General features: G+C 45.5%; 1 protein-coding gene across 1 annotated transcript in view; it reads left to right on the forward strand.

The window, feature by feature from the left end:
* sli (slit guidance ligand) overlaps positions 1 to 20,814 on the forward strand; it is a 793,209-nt gene that overhangs the window by 191,693 nt on the left and 580,702 nt on the right. The window contains exon 2 of the mRNA XM_084583167.1: positions 6,827 to 6,898. Coding sequence (XP_084439293.1) covers positions 6,827 to 6,898 — 72 coding nt within the window. The remainder of the gene's footprint in view (positions 1 to 6,826; positions 6,899 to 20,814) is intronic.

Here is a 20,814-nt window from a genome sequence, read left to right on the forward strand (position 1 = left end):
TACCGCCCGCCTGACTCAAACAGCTGTTTTTGCGAAGATCTTCATGACAGCTTAAGCCAAGTACTGGTACGATTACCCGGTACACCAGTTTTCCTTCTGGGCGATTTCAACTTCCCTTCAATTCAATGGACTCATTTTTGTCCGCTTGCAAAGCCGGCTTCCGCTGAAACTACTAGCTTTCTTAACACTTGCTTAGATTTCAATCTATCTCAACTGGTTCATCATCCTACACGTGTTTCTTCTACCACATCTTCTTTACTTGATTTGATACTAACGTCATCACCTGATATTACATCCCCAGTGATCCACTTGCCCGGACTCAGTGATCATGACGCGTTGCATTTTTCTGTTTCCGTACCAGCCTCTAAAAGGAACAAGCGCCTGAAACTTATCAGAGATTATAATAGAGCTGACTTTGCCGCTATCAATGCCGATCTTTCTTCTTTTCTCGACAGCATCTTATTAAATCCTAATGCATCAGTCCATGACCTATGGGCATCTTTTGAAAATAAAGCGTTACACCTAATAAAAGCATACATTCCCCTAAGGAAAGTCTATCAATCATCTAACGCGCCATGGTACACAAGACACCTTAACCGTTTATCAAACACCAAAGGTAGGCGTTTCCGAGCAGCGAAAAAATCGCCGACTGCTGACAAATGGTCCGCTTACGCCATTGCAGCAAAAGAATACACCAGAGCTTTGAAGGAAGCAAAATTTAATTTCTTTAACACCACCCTCCCATCGTTACTTAAAACAAACCCAAAGCGCTTTTGGAATGTCGTGAAAAGCCACGATAATCAAACTATAACCCTCACTAACGAATCAGGTGATGTAATACCAAGCAGTCATTGTGCTTCTGTACTTAACCTTGCTTTCACCCATTCATTTAGCTCCGCATCCTCTAGCAGCTTTCCCCCATTCATTTAGCTCCGCATCCTCTAGCAGCTTTCCCCCATTCAATTCCCCTAATTTATTTCCAATGGACCCGTTCATATTTGATTCATCTGGTATACACTCGATTATTAACAATCTAAAAAGATCTTCGTGCGGCATTGATGGCATTACGTCCAAATTCTTGCAGGGCACTGCAGAATATAGTTCCATTATCCTAAGCATAATTTTCACGAACTCCCTTAACAATAGCTCTTTACCGAAGGACTGGAAAACAGGCAAGGTGGTTCCTCTTCGCAAGTCCGGTGACAAACATAACCCCTCCAACTATAGACCTATTCTCATTGACATCAGTTCCATGTAAAATCTTTGAACACGTCATTTTCTCACATCTCGCTAACTTCTTGGAATCAAATAATTTTTTTCATAGCAGTCAGCATGGGTTCCGAAAGTCCTTTTCTTGCGAAACTCAATTATTAACATTCTGCAATGATCTTAATACATTTCTGGACACTGGCTTTATTACCGACCGTATATTTCTGGATTTTTCGAAAGCATTTGACAGAATTAACCACCACCTACTCTTATTAAAACTCGGCAGACTAAACATTGATCCTTTGGTTTTAAACTGGATTCGAGAGTTTCTTTCTAACCGCACGCAGTATGTTACCACTAATGACAGTGACTCTTCTGAGGTACCAGTCGGTTCAGGGGTACCTCAAGGATCCGTTTTAGCACCGTTGCTTTTCTTAATTTACATCAATGACCTTCCTAATCAAATCTCAAGTTCCATCTGTTTATTTGCTGACGATTGTGTCATATACCACAAGATCGAAAGCAGTAACGATACAATAACACTCCAGCATGATCTGAATAACATTGTAAACTGGTGCGCGATCTGGCTAATGGAACTAAACACTTCAAAATGTAAAACAATGAGAATCTCTCGAAATCAGTCAACGTGCTCCACTTACGTACTTAATAATACTCCACTTGACCAGGTTAATTCATACAAATATCTTGGCGTGCATATTACTAACAATCTCACATGGAATCAACACATTGAATACATTACATCGAAAGCTAACCGCGTTCTTGGCTATCTCAAACGTAACTTTTCTCTAGCCCCAGCACCTCTAAAAAAACAATTCTACATCACAAATGTCAGGCCTATCCTCGAATATGCATGTTCAATATGGGACCCAGGATATGCCACTCTAATAAAAATCCTTGAAAGCGTACAAAATCGTTCTGTCCGTTTTATGCTTAACAATTATAATCGTACTGCTAGCGTTACTGATATGAAGATTGCGCTTAACCTTCCCCTTCTTTCTTCCCGTAGAAAACTATCACGTCTTTCCCTTTTTCACAAAATCTACTATCATAACCAGATACTTAAGTCACGTTTCATTACACCAGCGTCCTATATCTCCCCACGTGTGGATCACCGTTTCAAAGTTCATGTACCTTCGCAGCGCACAGTCGCCTACTCATATTCATTCCTGCCAAGGACCTGTCACGACTGGAACCACCTGCCTGCGTCTTTAGTTGCTATCACCGACACCGATCATTTTCGCAAAGCACTAACAAATATTTCAGAAAGTGAGTTTATTCCTATATGAAAACATTTTTTTTTAGGTTTTGTTCCTTACTTCCTTTTCTTTCGCATACTGTAAGCTATCTGTTTTTGTTTATCTATTTTGTTCAGTTGCCATATTACTCATTTGTCTCTATTTTGCCGATGCAATTATGTTCTTCATCTTGTTTGTATTTCATTTATATAATGATGTGCAAAAGCCCCTCCCCTCTATAACGCTTCTTGTAAGCCCTGAGGGTACAAATAAATAAAATAAAATAAAAATAAAAAAATTTCGTCAGCCCACATTTGACATCAACCCGGCATTGACCCACAGCAGGAAAGACCAGATTCGCAGTCTTCTTCGTAGCTACAGGGAGTGCTTCTCGTCAGCATCGAAGGTACGGCAAACACCATTGGCCAAGCACCGCATTATAACGGACGAACACGCCCGACCTCTGCGCCAAAGCCCTTATCGTGTATCGCCGCGAGAACGCCAGGCCATTCGCCATCAAGTTGAGGAAATTCTGCGTGATGACGTAATCCAGCCATCGAACAGCCGCTGGGCGGCACCAGTCGTTTTGGTGAAGCAGAAAGACAGCACACTTCGCTTCTGCGTTGATTTTCGCCGCTTGAATAACATAACTATAAGAAGGGTGTCTACCCGCTTCTCCGCATCAACGCCACTCTCGACCGGCTCTGCAATGCAAGGTACTTTTCATCGATGGACCTGAAGAGCGGATATTGGCAAATTGAGGTCGACGAAAGAGATCGCGTGAAGACCGCATTCATCACACCGGATGGTCTTTTTGAGTTTAAGGTGATGCCATTTGGCCTCTGCTCCGCACCAGCCACATTTCAACGAGTAATGGACACAGTCCTGGCAGGCTTGAAGTGGCAAATTTGTTTGATATATTTGGACGACGTTGTTGTCTTCTCGTCAAACTTTGAAGACCACCTAAAACGACTGCAGACAGTGCTGGAAGCCATCAAGTTATCGGGACTAACGCTAAAAGCAGAGAAGTGTCACTTCGCCTACGAAAAACTGCGGTTCCTAGGTCGCATCGTTAGCGAGGATGGTATTCGCCCAGACCCGGAGAAAACAGCTGCAATCGCGCAATTCCCACCGCCTGCCGACAAGAAAGCGGTGCGCCGATTCCTTGGATTGTGCGCTTATTATCGACGATTTGTCAGAAACTTTTCGCGCATCGCCGAACCGTTGACGCAACTTACAAAGGCTGACGTACCTTTTAAATGGGAAGCGTCGCAAGGAGAAGCCTTTGACGAACTTAAGCGCCGCCTGCAGTGCCCTCCTGTACTTGACCACTTTGATGAAAACGCCGAGACCGAAATTCACACCGACGCGAGCAGTGTGGGCCTAGGAGCCGTTCTCGGCCAGAAGAGTGTCGGACTGGAGAAAGTAATCGCTTATGCTAGCAGGTCTCTCACAAAAGCCGAAGTCAATTACTCGACGACCGAGAAGGAGTGCCTCGCGATCATCTGGGCCACTTCTAAGTTTCGTCCGTACCTATACGGCCGACCATTCAAGGTGGTAAGCGACCATCACGCGCTCTGCTGGCTGGCTAATTTGAAAGATCCCTCCGGCCGCCTTGCCAGATGGAGCCTACGACTTCAAAAATTTGACTTGACTGTAGTCTATAAGTCGGGCCGGAAGCATTCCGACGCGGACTGCTTATCACGCGCTCCCGTCGACGCTCCCCCGAAGGACGATGACGACGACGCCTTTTTGGGGCCGGTAAGCGCCAGCAGTTTCTCAGAACAAGAACGATCAGGCCCTGAGCTGAAAGCACTAGCCTATTACTTAGAAGGAAAGACCGCTTCCCCTCCTGGTGTGTTCAGGCGACATTTATCATCGTTCGCCTTAAGCAATGACGTCATCGTAAAGAACTTCGCTCCCAACAAGGCAGCGCATCTTCTTCTTGTGCCTAAAAACCTCAGACAGGAAATTCATGCGTTGCACGACGAGCCAGCAGCAGGGCACCTCGGTTTTGCACGCACGTTGCGTCGAATCCAGGAGAAGTACTACTGGCCGCGACTGCCTGCCGAAGTTGCCCACTACGTGAAGACATGTCGTGAGTGCCAACGACGCAAGACGCCGCCGATCAGACCAGCAGGACTACTAAACCCGATTCCGCCCCCAGACCTGCCATTTCAACAAATTGGGATGGATCTCCTCGGCCCCTTTCCAGCTTCGTCTATGGGTAACATGTGGATCATCGTGGCCACTGACTACCTTACCCGTTACGCCGAAGCAAAAGCGCTACCAAATGGTACCGCGGCAGAAGTCGCCAAATTTTTTGTCGGACAAATTCTTTTGCAACACGGCGCCCCAGAAGTGCTCATCACGGACAGTGGAACGGCGTTTACGGCGGAGTTGACGCAAGCAATCCTGGAATACAGTCATACAAGCCATCGACGAACAACTGCGTACCATCCCCAGACCAATGGCCTTACGGAGCGCCTGAACAAAACGATAGCGGACAAGATCGCCCTGTACGTCGACGCTGAACACAAGACCTGGGATGCCATCTTGCCGTACGTGATCTTCGCGTATAACACGGCAGTCCAGGAGACGACCAGAGCGACCCCGTTCAAGCTTGTGTACGGCAGGGAGATCACGACGACGCTCGACGCAGTGCTGCCGCACGTTAACCAACGAGGACAACCTTGACGTCGCCGCCTACCTGCAGCGTGTAGAGGAAGCCCGACGACTCGCACGGCTGCCTATCAAAGACCAACAGTGCACCGACAGCCGACGATACAACTTACGACGACGCCACGCAGAACACCAGGACACCAAGTGGGGGTTTGGACACCAATTCGCCGTCGCGGTCTAAGTGAAAAGTTGTTGCGTTAATACTTTGGACCGTACAAAATCATTCGCCGCGTCGGACCACTGGACTATGAAGTCATTCCCGACGGAACGTCAGCATCACAACGGCGACGCGCATGCCCAGAAATTGTACATGTTGTACGACTGAAGCAATATTACGCTCGTTGAAGAACTGTGGTGTTTAAACTTTTTAGTGTTTATGTTTAAGTTGCTTTGTTTTGGAACATCGATGCGATGTTTTCTTAAGGGGGGAGCAATGCCGCGAAACGTTCAAAACTGTATTTGTTGTTTTTTTAACAGCCGCCGGCGTACGGCCTTACCACTCTGATTCTGGATCGCTTATCAGTTCTGTATTCTTTGTTTGTTAATGCTCGATGTTGCGAGTCGCACCTTTATCAGTTTCGTTGTAGTATAAGATGCACCGAGATCTGTCTCGAAGATTCCGGCCACTCGTGTACAATGTTCCAGCTTGCGCTGGTAGCTGTTTACGACGTTGTCTAGATTGTTCTGAGCAGCCTTTAAATTGAGCGTTGACGAGTGTGACGGGCATTCCCTGTTCGACGATCGACGAGCACGTTTGTTGCTATCGCCGCCGCCGAGTTGCTTAGTTTATTTGCGGGCGCAAGTCAGCCCAAGAATTTCTTCAGTGGAATCACCGACTCTTCATTTGTGTCATCGATCTTGTCACCACCACGTGACAATATTACATTGTTGTAGATATTTCAGCTATTAGGGATGCTGGCTGCATTTTCAAAGCACCTTTTTCAAAGCAGAAACAGAACTGTCACAGAAACAAAATTGGGTGGAAAAGAAGCAATTTGCGTCTTTAAGAGCTTTCTTTAAGAGCGTTCTTTAAGAGCTGGAAACAAGGAAGAAACAGTTTTTTGATAAGTAACTACTTGAGGATGAACATGATCCAGCAAGGAATAAGCTTGCAGTGCTTGCGGTGTAGGGAAGCAGTTTTGTTTTGTTGTGAATGGTTCGTTTACTCTCCATTATGGCGGTTTTTCGCATTTTTAGTTCTCAGGTAAGCATGGAGAAGGCAAGATCCAAGGGATACAAGGTGGTCGACTCTCGGGCACATACTTTGCAAAATAGTTTGTTATGCGGTATATCGCGTCTACTTTTTCCATCGCGGTTCATCAGGTATTGTGCGCAAGGCATGTCCGTAAGAGCCACTTGCGCACAACGAAACGTATGGGCCCTACGCTTTGCAAAGTTTTGCGGTCTCAGCGAGATCAGGAGACATCTGGCATATGAAAACAGTCACTCATTCCACGGCAAAGGGATGGCTGCAAGGGCCTTCAACCTGAAACTGTTGCGGCACTTTCGGGCTAGTGACGAAGCATCTTATCTGTGGCACACACGAGCCGCAACATTTCGCTGGAAGTAGTAGTCGTGACTGATTTGTGTGCCAGCTTTTCTTTACTCTGTCATGTAGTTGCATTCTTGTTTCTCGGGGTGCAGACCACGTGACACTTTTTTGTCGTTTTTCATTTCAGTGACCTGGAAGGGAACAACATCAGCGTGATCGGCAAGGATGACCTAAAAGGACTGAACAAGCTTCGCATCCTGTAAGTGACGTTTCTGGATGGCTAGTGTCGCTCAAAACCGCGCTTTTGTCAGATGAAAAAAAAAAAAAAAAAGATATGTAGACACTGAAACAGATACCTTGGCACCTTTATTCAATTGAAATAAGTACTTCAGTAGAGTTAGTTCCTTGGCCAGTTGGTATTTTTGATGTAAACTCGTAAATTTTTGGCGCAGCGGGAGACGGCAAAATAAAGACGAACACACAGCTTCAAATGCACTCAGGCAAGCGCTGGCGCACACCTTTCAAGGAAAAAGAAAAGAAACGCATCACATCTTTATCGGAAAAAAATTTGGAAATAACATCTTTTCTGCGTTACACAAAAGAACTGAAATATCGCTAACACATTCTGAGCCTGCCCTCTGAATCGGGCGGATTTTATTATGCTTCTGCTCGAAATCCTCCAGAATGCATCGGTGTACAATCCTTGCAAGTAGTGCAGTGTTAGCAGCTTCCCTGTCTCTTGTGTGCTCCCTGCCACACGTCAGGGAGATTTCGTAAACAACGCCCATTCTGCAAAGTGGTTCCCGTGCCTCTTTTTACGAACGAGCTAGGCGCCACAAGATCCTCCAGGAGCTCCTGGAAGGCTCCTGCCTTCTGCCATCCCCTTCCAAGTTCCTTTCCCGTCGAGACTCCTGTCTTGTCCGACAAGCACAGACACATAGTCTTCCCACCCCTCACATCCTCCATTATATAGCCGGATGCCCCTCCCGCCCTAAATGCTCTTACTGCTCGGGATACCCTGACACCACGCACGTGCTGTGGGACTGCCCACACAGCCTCCAATCCCGCCAACAGTACATAAACTCTCTCCCACCCAATTATCGACCTAGTTCACTTCGGGAGTGGCTCGCTCCACCTGAAGGGGCACACGAGGTGGCATGTTGGAGGGCCCTCGTGTGCCATATCAACAGGGTCCTTCCGGATGCTTAATTATTTTTTTTTCTGTGGCTCTGGACTAAGGGCCCACTTACGTTAGCTTTGTTTTTGTCTTAATTGAATAAAGTTTATTCACTCACTTACGCCCACATGTTTATTTTCACCGTTGATGCGTCGAGCCACGTGGCTTCCGCGGAGCTGAAAATACCAATGGCACATTGTGCTGATTTGCCCCCTTTTTGAGGTCATGGCAGATTTTTTCACGTAGGGCATCACTTTAGGCCTTACTTTAGCCTGCGGAGGGGTTATTGCCTCCTTACCAGTTGCGGGTTTCAAGTTCTTCGAGGCCTCTTCTGCAACGGCGACAACAGCCGACCCATGGAAGCCAGTGACCTTAAGCCTAGCCAATTGTTTGCTGAAACTGTATTGCATATCGTGTACACATGATTTTCGGAGTGCGGACTCTAAGGAAAGTTTGGCGATCCCTCTCTTGACAATTTTTGTATGGGATGAATTTAGCCCTTATTGTACTCTGGGTTAGAGCTATTGCCACTGAGCGGGGTGCACAAACTTATGATCGCAATTCGATCCAGTTGAGCTTTGCAGGATTTGTCTTTTTCGCGATGTTTTTGTACATGACTCCTTATAAAACTGAAAGACAGTGTCCACTATTCAAATATGGTGCCAATATATGTGTCTGAATGACAGCGGCCCCTAAATGCCGTAGTGTAATTTCTGAAAATCATTTCGCACTCCAGCGAACAATCAAAACGCCTTCGCTGATATTTCTCACATTTGTTTCTACCAATATCTTTGGTCCGTTCGAAGTGGGCTCACTGTTATATACCCGCGAAGAGTGTTGAAATGTGTTCAAAGCGCCACTTTATGGCCACTGAAAAAAGTGATGACTCAAGGCTCTGCGCGAAATGTGACAGCGAACGTATTTACAAAGAGGCATGAAAATGATTACGCTTGCCTGGGAATATAGCCGATGGGATGCTTGGAGGCAACCCCAAAAGGTGTCGCTATCTGTTGAGGTTGTGGGCAGGTCGACATCCTCCCTCAACAGGTGGTCTCATCAAGCTCTTTCTTGGTAACTGAAGGGACTATTGAAACGGAGAAGAGTGCGGCATCCAGCTCGGATGAGATCGGCCCCCTCGTTAAATGGGGTCCCTCTCTTATAAAAGAAAGAAAAAATCCGGTAACAGCGTAGCGAGGGAGTGAGCACTTCCTTTTGTGGTATTTGACTGAAATGTAGTGCTTCCCTTTCTACATATATGAAATAGTCCAGTTTGTTTAGGTTGCAAAAACCGTAAGGTGCTTTATATTGGTGAAATAGGATTGAGGGATACATCTTTACCACAATAAAAAAAAACGCAATTTACATCTAATTCCTTCCTGAAACATCTCTCTGCTTAATATTGGTCTGTGTTCCTCACCATACTGACAAAGAATCAGATGCTTGTATTTATCTGTTTTGTAAATGGGATCTTTCTCAGGCAACCCGAATGGATGCCTGTTGTAATCAACTTGTTTTGATCGCCGTCAATGATCCCGAGCTAACCGTGACACTGGAAGCTGCACTCAGCTGACTGACTACTGTCCCAGTCTGAAGGCAGCTTTGAAAAACTGCATTCAGAAAGCCTCTGGGTCGATCAGTGAGTGGCGTTATAGATACGGCACATTCTTTTACTCGGTGGTTATGCGACAAGGTCTCAAGATCACGTGAGCGAAACAATATAACCCCTTTCTCACAATAAATTTCAATACGGCGACGCAAAGCTGGAAAACAATCTTGGCAGGGCGCATCTATCACCAGCTGAGTTAACTAAAACAAAATGGACAAGTTTAGCTAAATTGTGACTAATTCCCTTTTATGATACCTGTTTTGAGTCTTATCCAGAAAAGCATCGAGAAACAGGCCACAATTTAGGTGAAGACTTTCTTATAGTTAATATAGTTCCTCACGTTGAACATACCCGTTTTTAAGCTGCACAAATCTAGTTGAAAGGGAGACTTGCGCATGGAAGCACGAATGAACCTTACAATAATTTATTTTCACTTGAAGATCTTCCGAACGTGCTGGAGATGTAGTTGTGAAAGCCTCAAACCTCCCCTGATATCCATACAAGCTGCCTCGACAAATTTGTTCTTTGTTCTAGAAACGCCTCTTGACATTCATCAGCGTGGTTTTAAGAAAACATCCTCAACAACACTGTCCGAGAAGCGTTTAAAGACAACACATGAACTAAGCTTTGACACAACGTGGAAGTTCCTGCCATTTCACGTGCGCTTTGGGTCAACTCCCTTGAGGAACTTAACCTCAAGCATTACGCCCTTTGCTGTAAAATAACCAAAATAATCCTTATATTTAGAAATATTCATTACTGTTTTCTTGTACGTACCACTTTGAGACCTCTTTCTGTAATATATACTTTATGCATTTCTTTATTGACAATAAACTTGGTTATCTTACATAGGGGCACAATTCCCCAGCACATAGGAACAACTGCAGTTAGCTATAAATAAGTTACGTGTTCCAGTTCACCCCACAGAAATGAGCGGCTGTCCTTGCGCGAGGCACCTGAACGAAATCGGGCTACCTGACAAAAGTGAACACACATTTCTGGACGTTGAAAAGACAGCGTCCCGATCCCTGAACACAATGAAAGTACAGTTACGAAAACAATGGAGGTCCGACAAATATTTTGCACGTCTATCGCTCTGTGGTACACTGAACCTTACAGTAGCGATGTGTGGTCAGCGACACCGTCATAGTTTCAACTCCTGAATCCAGCACAAAACGCGTGTTTCAGCTTCTCAACTGGGGCCTCGTGCGTAAAAAGCCTATACGTCGTGATGAATGAGATGAAAACCGAACAACGAGTGCGCATCTAATTAAAACTTTCTCTAAACGCCTGTGCTACCCCGGACATTTGAAACACTAGGCCTTTTTTAAATGTCCACTTTAAATGTGACTGGGGTAACATTGACCACAGACAGGGCATCTAGTATTTCTAACGCTGTTCGATATTTGTTCAGGCCTTTGGAAATCCCGAGTTAGGAATTCTAGGTCGCTGTCTGGCTCCAAGCCACTACAAACTCCCGCTACAGTGCGTCCTTCCCGCTCTAGAAAAAAGGAAGCACCGCAGGTCGCCCCCGATTACGGTTTCGTCGGTGCTGTTCCCTCACATAGGCGGGCGCCATATCGTACTGAATTGTTCCCCGGCCCCCTCGGGCTGACAACAATGGTGGTTTATGTAGGTCAACATTACCCCAGTCTCTAAGTGAACATTTAAAAGACTATTCGGCATTTATTCAGGCCTTTGGAAATCCCGAGTTAGGAATACTAGGTGCGCTGTCTGGCTCCAAGCCACTACAAACTCTCGCTTCAGTGCGTCCTTCCCGCTCTAGAAAAAAGGAAGCACCGCAGGTCGCCCCCGGTTACGGTTTCGTCGGTGCTGTTCCCTCACATAGGCGGGCGCCATATCGTACTGAATTGTTCCCCGGCCCCCTCGGGCTGACAACAATGGTGGTTTATGTAGGTCAACATTACCCCAGTCTCTAAGTGAACATTTAAAAGACTATTCGGCATTTATTCAGGCCTTTGGAAATCCCGAGTTAGGAATACTAGGTGCGCTGTCTGGCTCCAAGCCACTACAAACTCCCGCTGCAGTGCGTCCTTCCCGCTCTAGAAAAAAGGAAGCACCGCAGGTCGCCCCCGATTACGGTTTCGTCGGTGCTGTTCCCTCACATAGGCGGGCGCCATATCGTACTGAATTGTTCCCCGGCCCCCTCGGGCTGACAACAATGGTGGTTTATGTAGGTCAACATTACCCCAGTCTCTAAGTGAACATTTAAAAGACTATTCGGCATTTATTCAGGCCTTTGGAAATCCCGAGTTAGGAATACTAGGTGCGCTGTCTGGCTCCAAGCCACTACAAACTCTCGCTTCAGTGCGTCCTTCCCGCTCTAGAAAAAAGGAAGCACCGCAGGTCGCCCCCGGTTACGGTTTCGTCGGTGCTGTTCCCTCACATAGGCGGGCGCCATATCGTACTGAATTGTTCCCCGGCCCCCTCGGGCTGACAACAATGGTGGTTTATGTAGGTCAACATTACCCCAGTCTCTAAGTGAACATTTAAAAGACTATTCGGCATTTATTCAGGCCTTTGGAAATCCCGAGTTAGGAATACTAGGTGCGCTGTCTGGCTCCAAGCCACTACAAACTCCCGCTGCAGTGCGTCCTTCCCGCTCTAGAAAAAAGGAAGCACCGCAGGTCGCCCCCGATTACGGTTTCGTCGGTGCTGTTCCCTCACATAGGCGGGCGCCATATCGTACTGAATTGTTCCCCGGCCCCCTCGGGCTGACAACAATGGTGGTTTATGTAGGTCAACATTACCCCAGTCTCTAAGTGAACATTTAAAAGACTATTCGGCATTTATTCAGGCCTTTGGAAATCCCGAGTTAGGAATACTAGGTGCGCTGTCTGGCTCCAAGCCACTACAAACTCTCGCTTCAGTGCGTCCTTCCCGCTCTAGAAAAAAGGAAGCACCGCAGGTCGCCCCCGGTTACGGTTTCGTCGGTGCTGTTCCCTCACATAGGCGGGCGCCATATCGTACTGAATTGTTCCCCGGTCCCCTCGGGCTGACAACAATGGTGGTTTATGTAGGTCAACATTACCCCAGTCTCTAAGTGAACATTTAAAAGACTATTCGGCATTTATTCAGGCCTTTGGAAATCCCGAGTTAGGAATACTAGGTGCGCTGTCTGGCTCCAAGCCACTACAAACTCTCGCTTCAGTGCGTCCTTCCCGCTCTATAAAAAAGGAAGCACCGCAGGTCGCCCCCGATTACGGTTTCGTCGGTGCTGTTCCCTCACATAGGCGGGCGCCATATCGTACTGAATTGTTCCCCGGCCCCCTCGGGCTGACAACAATGGTGGTTTATGTAGGTCAACATTACCCCAGTCTCTAAGTGAACATTTAAAAGACTATTCGGCATTTATTCAGGCCTTTGGAAATCCCGAGTTAGGAATACTAGGTGCGCTGTCTGGCTCCAAGCCACTACAAACTCTCGCTTCAGTGCGTCCTTCCCGCTCTAGAAAAAAGGAAGCACCGCAGGTCGCCCCCGGTTACGGTTTCGTCGGTGCTGTTCCCTCACATAGGCGGGCGCCATATCGTACTGAATTGTTCCCCGGCCCCCTCGGGCTGACAACAATGGTGGTTTATGTAGGTCAACATTACCCCAGTTTCTAAGTGAACATTTAAAAGACTATTCGGCATTTATTCAGGCCTTTGGAAATCCCGAGTTAGGAATACTAGGTGCGCTGTCTGGCTCCAAGCCACTACAAACTCTCGCTTCAGTGCGTCCTTCCCGCTCTAGAAAAAAGGAAGCACCGCAGGTCGCCCCCGATTACGGTTTCGTCGGTGCTGTTCCCTCACATAGGCGGGCGCCATATCGTACTGAATTGTTCCCCGTCCCCCTCGGGCTGACAACAATGGTGGTTTATGTAGGTCAACATTACCCCAGTCTCTAAGTGAACATTTAAAAGACTATTCGGCATTTATTCAGGCCTTTGGAAATCCCGAGTTAGGAATACTAGGTGCGCTGTCTGGCTCCAAGCCACTACAAACTCTCGCTTCAGTGCGTCCTTCCCGCTCTAGAAAAAAGGAAGCACCGCAGGTCGCCCCCGATTACGGTTTCGTCGGTGCTGTTCCCTCACATAGGCGGGCGCCATATCGTACTGAATTGTTCCCCGGCCCCCTCGGGCTGACAACAATGGTGGTTTATGTAGGTCAACATTACCCCAGTCTCTAAGTGAACATTTAAAAGACTATTCGGCATTTATTCAGGCCTTTGGAAATCCCGAGTTAGGAATACTAGGTGCGCTCTCTGGCTCCAAGCCACTACAATCTCTCGCTTCAGTGCGTCCTTCCCGCTCTAGAAAAAAGGAAGCACCGCAGGTCGCCCCCGGTTACGGTTTCGTCGGTGCTGTTCCCTCACATAGGCGGGCGCCATATCGTACTGAATTGTTCCCCGGCCCCCTCGGGCTGACAACAATGGTGGTTTATGTAGGTCAACATTACCCCAGTTTCTAAGTGAACATTTAAAAGACTATTCGGCATTTATTCAGGCCTTTGGAAATCCCGAGTTAGGAATACTAGGTGCGCTGTCTGGCTCCAAGCCACTACAAACTCTCGCTTCAGTGCGTCCTTCCCGCTCTAGAAAAAAGGAAGCACCGCAGGTCGCCCCCGATTACGGTTTCGTCGGTGCTGTTCCCTCACATAGGCGGGCGCCATATCGTACTGAATTGTTCCCCGGCCCCCTCGGGCTGACAACAATGGTGGTTTATGTAGGTCAACATTACCCCAGTCTCTAAGTGAACATTTAAAAGACTATTCGGCATTTATTCAGGCCTTTGAAAATCCCGAGTTAGGAATACTAGGTGCGCTGTCTGGCTCCAAGCCACTACAAACTCTCGCTTCAGTGCGTCCTTCCCGCTCTAGAAAAAAGGAAGCACCGCAGGTCGCCCCCGATTACGGTTTCGTCGGTGCTGTTCCCTCACATAGGCGGGCGCCATATCGTACTGAATTGTTCCCCGGCCCCCTCGGGCTGACAACAATGGTGGTTTATGTAGGTCAACATTACCCCAGTTTCTAAGTGAACATTTAAAAGACTATTCGGCATTTATTCAGGCCTTTGGAAATCCCGAGTTAGGAATACTAGGTGCGCTGTCTGGCTCCAAGCCACTACAAACTCTCGCTTCAGTGCGTCCTTCCCGCTCTAGAAAAAAGGAAGCACCGCAGGTCGCCCCCGATTACGGTTTCGTCGGTGCTGTTCCCTCACATAGGCGGGCGCCATATCGTACTGAATTGTTCCCCGGCCCCCTCGGGCTGACAACAATGGTGGTTTATGTAGGTCAACATTACCCCAGTCTCTAAGTGAACATTTAAAAGACTATTCGGCATTTATTCAGGCCTTTGGAAATCCCGAGTTAGGAATACTAGGTGCGCTGTCTGGCTCCAAGCCACTACAAACTCTCGCTTCAGTGCGTCCTTCCCGCTCTAGAAAAAAGGAAGCACCGCAGGTCGCCCCCGATTACGGTTTCGTCGGTGCTGTTCCCTCACATAGGCGGGCGCCATTTCGTACTGAATTGGTCCCCCCCTCGGGCTAACAGCAATGGTGGTTTAGGTAGGTCAACGTTACTCCAGTCATTAAATGGACATTTAAAACATTGTTCAGCATTTAGTCATGGCCTTTGGAAATCCCTAGTTAGGAATACTACGTTTCAAAATGCAGCCCACTTCCCTAAATAGATCATAAGTCAACATCAATGTATTATTAGCAAAATAGAACCTGGTTTTGATTTTCATCCTTTTTCACCATGTGCATTCTTAAGAACTGTTTCTTCCTCGTTCCCAGCTCCTAAGAAACGAAAGGCGCACTTCTACCCAAGTGGGGATTTTAACAGGCACTCCTCCTTTTGGGGTAGTGAAGGTACTGACACAAGAGGTCAAAGTTTTGAGTACTTTATATTATCAAATAGCATGTGTCTGTTGAACACGGGAAAGCCTACATATTGCGGCCACAGCTCGGGGAAAATGAGCTGTCTTGATCTAGCTTTTTCATCACCATCCATTTTTAACGATTTCATGTGGGATGTTTTAGGTGCTCCTAGGGGGAGTGATAATTTACCCGCCATTTTAAAGTTACCATCCTGTATACCCATCATCCTATCAAGGCCACGGCGTCGGCAGCTTCACATCGCTGATTGGTCAGTTTGTAAACAAATGCTACATTGGAAAAACAATAGTCTGAAGAATTAACTACAGACGAAATAAATGAAAGGTTTTCTACATGCATAATATCAGCAGCTTTATTCCACAAACACGCATGGAAAATGCACAAAGTATGTTGGACGGAGGAGTGCAAAGCAGCCAAAAACACAAAGCGTATCCTCCCTCGATACCCAACTGCAGCGAACCTTTAAAAAGGCAAGAGGTATATAAGGCAAAAGGCAGAGAAAATCTCGTGGCATAATTATGTTTCATCCATAAACAGCTCCAATAAAATGCGTGAAAATGTTCAAACGTTCACTGGCGATTATACCCCATTTACGTTTCCAATGTTGACAACACCCGGAACACAATCAACACTCGAAGAACAGGCGAAAATTTTGGCAGAACACTTTTAAAAGTTTCGAGCTCTTCTAACTATACAGACACATTTCAGAAACACAAGTCAATAACAGAAAAACAAAATTTCCTTTTCGTGCAGGCACAAATGAATAATACAGCAAGCTAATTACATTACAGGAATTAAATGCAGTGTTATCTCGTGGTAAAAATAGGGCGAGGACCAGACGACATATATTATTCTATGCTTCACATCTGTCCAAAGCTGCCATAGATGCCCTGTTGAAATTTTTTAATAAAATATGGATAACTCGTAAAATACCTGAAGCTGGAAAAATAAAATAATAGTACCGTTTCTGAAACCCGGAAAACCACCTGCAAGCCCTGACAGTTACAGACCAACAGCCCTCACCAGCTGTCTCTCAAAATCTTTTGGAAGCATAGTAAACATCCGACTCACTTTTGTTCTTTAGTCCCGGCAACTACTAGATATATATACATCAGTGCGTGTTTAAAAAGGCATCCTCAACAACTGATCACTTGGTCCGCCTCGAAAACACAGTCCGGGAAGCGTTCATCCGCAGACAGCATTGTATCGGGGTCTTCTTTGGTCTGGATAGGGCCTACGATACCACGTGGAAGTTCCGTACCCTCCGTGACCTAGCAGACCTATAGTTTCCGTGGCAGGATGCTGAACTGCTTGATCGACTTGCTGATAAATCGCACGTTCAGAGTCCGTCAGGGCGCAACACTCTCACAACATTCATACAACAGAATGATGTACTTCAATTATGAATCCTCAGCACAACCCTATTCATAGTAAAAATGAATTCCGTAGCTAAAGTAATCCCGAAATTCATAATGTATTCTGTTTTATGTAGATGACCTCGAAATAGCTTGCACCTCCTCCAGCGTATCGACCTGCGAGCGACAGGTACAGATAACTATAAACAAGCTTTCAATTTGGGCGGACAAAAATGGATTCAAATTCTGTACACAGAAAACTGTAGCTGTTCACTTGTCACTAAAACGGGGCTTTCAAACTGATCCTACACTGTACCTTAACCAAACTCCACTACCACTTTAATTTTTTGTGTAACTTTTGATAAAACGCTTTCCTATCACATATAACCAACCTAAAGAAAAAAGCATACTGTCGTGATGAAAAATAGTTTATGGTTGAGCACGACCATCGTACTTGATCCAATAACCATCCGGTGCTTACCGAACCTCGATGTGGGAACTTTTTCATGTAAAATACACCTGTTATTCCATATTCACAAAATGCCCATCCAGAATTTTTTTCAGCAACAAGCCCAATAAAACCACTCCTCCTACGGTTTGAAGAAAGATGCCATGACCACCATGGAACACCATCCCCGATGTTTGTGACCTGACACATGAACTGATAAAACAAGAATATCTGGCGCTAGAGAAAAATCACCCTGCATTTTATACAGATGACTGAAAAACCAAACATTGTGTTGGAAGTGCGGAATGAAACAGAGAAATCAATACTTTTTCACACAGCGGAATGTTGTGCAGTTTGTGTCGCGGTGGAGAAAAGGAAAAAAAAAAAAGCGTTATCGTCAAGTTTGCATTGACCTCCATTTTGGTATAATGAGAGCATGCGCAGCGCGAGATGAAACAGGCGAACGTGCAGAGATGACATGTCCACAAAATCCATGTGCTTGGAGAAATAAACGGCACTCTACGCACCAGGAACGTTTCTTCCAAGTAGTCGTCTACGGATAGGGCACACACATCTAACGCTCAATTTTTTACCAACAAAGAAAGATAAACCATTATGTGAATTCTTTGGTGAGGAGCTCACTGTAAATCACATTTTAATAGCATGTAGCAAGATTTGAGAAAAAAATATTTTACCTTATTTTATATTCATCCCAGCACTGCTTTTAGGAGAACATGCACTAGTTCATTTTTCACAAGTTTTAACGTTTCTCTAGAAATCCAATCTGTATTTTATACTTATTACATCCCATTTGATTCAGGACTGATTTAAGGGGAACACTTTTTTCTTCAGAACATTTCAGTCCAGGTTTTTATGGCAACTATAGTAATGCAGACATCTAACCATAGCCGTAGTTGCTCATCTCAGTTGCATGCACAAATCTTGAACCAAGCCATACGTGCGTGGAAAGTATCACGTGGGGCGCACATTTTGCCTTTTTCCAAGTCAGTTGCTCCGGTTGTCTTTTATTTGAAGGCTGTGAAAAACATAGGATTTGAAACCCCATCTATCCCAGCAGGCTCCGTAGACTGTTTTATTGCATGGGAAAAGATGAAACCCAGGCATCACCAGACTGCATAATGCGATCCCGACATACACAGAGAATCCAAACCGTCACAAAATAATTGTAGAGTGGAAGTGGCCGGCCCATGGGCTGACGTGAAGCCGGCCATCTTGAGGGGGCAAGAAGCTGTTCGCCGGCGTGGCCAGTGATGCAAGGCTTTTGGGCTATCAAGCGAGCCATGTGTCCGAATCGATTTGAACCAGGTCTCGACGATATCCGAGTACTGCGGCGTTTTAAGCTCTATTCAGTCGCAGCTCTACCTCAATATCAAACCTTTGAGTCAAGCAATGCGTAGCTTGTATGGAGTAATTAATTGCAAGCCTTAATTAAACAGCGAATTAACTGCTATTAAACTTGGGACATTTTCAACATCATCGAGTCATATGTCGAATATAATTGCTGAGTTAAGTCTAGGTCCCAATTCATTCTGCTAATTGTAAATAAGTATTAAAATCTATACTATAGCTGCAAGTCGTATATCGTTGGATAGCTTATGCGAGTATAATTGCAGCGGATGAACTGCACGTCATAACAATTATCGCAAATTAGTGAATAAGAGTGAAATGTATGCTATACTTTCTAGTCTTGCAGTGTAGCTTATATCGAGTACGGTTTCACTAAATCACTTTACTAGAGCCTTCTGATTATTAGTGGTTTAAATTGAGCATTCTGCTACAGTAGAATCCAAAATCAAACAACTCTAAAAGGCACACAAAGCGTTCACCGAGTTAAGCGGTCAAGTTCTTTCCATTTGAGCAGCACCGTGCAACCCATGAATGCCGGCCCCTCTAAAGCTTAAAACTGCCTGCCTAAAGTAACAAATAAATTAATGTGCTCGCTTGAAATGTAGAAGCGAACAATCATCCAAGTTAAGATAAAAGAACTCAAAGCATGAAAAATAACAATGCATGCAACAAGCCTGAGTAAATGTTTAATTCAGGATTTTGAAAAAAGCAAAAGGAGAAACACAGCTGCAAATAATAAACCTGACAGGCAACTTTATTAAGGTGCCACCAAGTTCGGAGTGCTTGTGACCAGCTAACAAAGTAACAAACAGCATACAAGCACGGAGCCTCGTGGTTGACAAAAACATGAATACGAGCGTCAAACAGTTTGTATTTTGGCAAGCATAGAATTTAGGCTGAAAGATACTTGTTGCTGAAATAGCAAGCTAATGCACCACTCGCGCATAGTAAAGTAATGAATATAATTCAAGAATTTAAGTGTACCTCTTCCGAATGAGACATCATCGTTATGCACATTTTTTTTTAGCTACAAATAGTGACACTAGTCACAGTTAATGCCACGATACTGATTCTGGGTGGAATAGACGACGTTGGTGTCGCCGGGACAAACCCCGCGTTTATTCAGCACTGGTTTTGTACAAGATATGACTAGGCCGTTATCACAAGGGCCTTGAACACAGACCGCGCTATGTGCTGGGCTGATTGCGATACAGATTACGATACACTGGGTAATCAACTCTCACTGGTTCCTAAATAAAGTAAGCCTTGAAAGGACGGGCTTCAGTTTGGAATTAGTACTAAACATGTTCCACTGTTTTTTATGTGATGAATCCTGATTTTATGTAGAAGCTTGTAGGAATTCTTGCCCAAGGATCCAAGAGACGCTGATTCAAGTGAAAAAAAAAAAAAAACATATTTTTCTCTGGCGACACTCTAGCACTAGCTCTTTTGTTTTCAAATAAATTGTCTGAATGATTTAAAATTCTGCTTGCGATCGATGCAGTCCCTTCTCCGTTCACTTAATTACTAATTGCATAATTTTTTCTTTATAGTAGAGGGCTGCTACATACGTGTTATGAATGCGAAATAAATTCCTTATTAATCTAACTTGATTGAGCATAACCAAAATTAGTCGCCTTTAATCCACCCCCATCATCATCATCATCATCATCAGCCTGACTATACCCACTGCAGGGCGAAGACCTCTGCCATATTTCTCCAATTATCCCGGTTCTGTGCTAGCTGCATCCACTTGACCCCTGCGAACGTCTTAACCTCATCCGCCCACCTAACTTTCTGCCGCCCCCTGCTATGCTTTCCTTCCCTTGGAATCTAGTTTGTTACCCTAAGCGACCATCGGTTATCCTCTCTTCGCACTACATGGCCTGCCCATGCCCATTTCTTCTTCTTAACTTCCACTAGAATGTCGGTAACTTGAGTTATTTCTCTGAGCCACTCTGCACGGTTCTTATCTCTTAATGTTACCCCTACCATTTTTCGTTCCATAGCCCTCTGGGTTGTCCTCAACTTAAGTAGAACTCTCTTGGTTAGCCTCCACGTTTCAGCCCCATAGGTGAGTACAGGCAAGATGCAACATGTTGTACACTTTCTTTTTGAGCGATACCGGTAAGCTGCTAGTCATAATCTGCGAGTGCTTGCCAAATGCGCTCCATCCCAATCTTATTCTTCTTGTTATTTCCTTTTCATGGTCCGGATCAGCGGTTACTACCTGTCCTAAGTAGACATATTCACCTACTACTTCCAGTGCTTCGCTACCTAACGTAAACTGCTGTTCCTTCCCGAGGCTGTTGAACATTACATTAGC

This window comes from Amblyomma maculatum, chromosome 1 (assembly GCF_055883805.1).
Source record: "Amblyomma maculatum isolate TAMU_Amacu chromosome 1, ASM5588380v1, whole genome shotgun sequence".
Lineage (NCBI taxonomy): Eukaryota > Metazoa > Arthropoda > Arachnida > Ixodida > Ixodidae > Amblyomma > Amblyomma maculatum.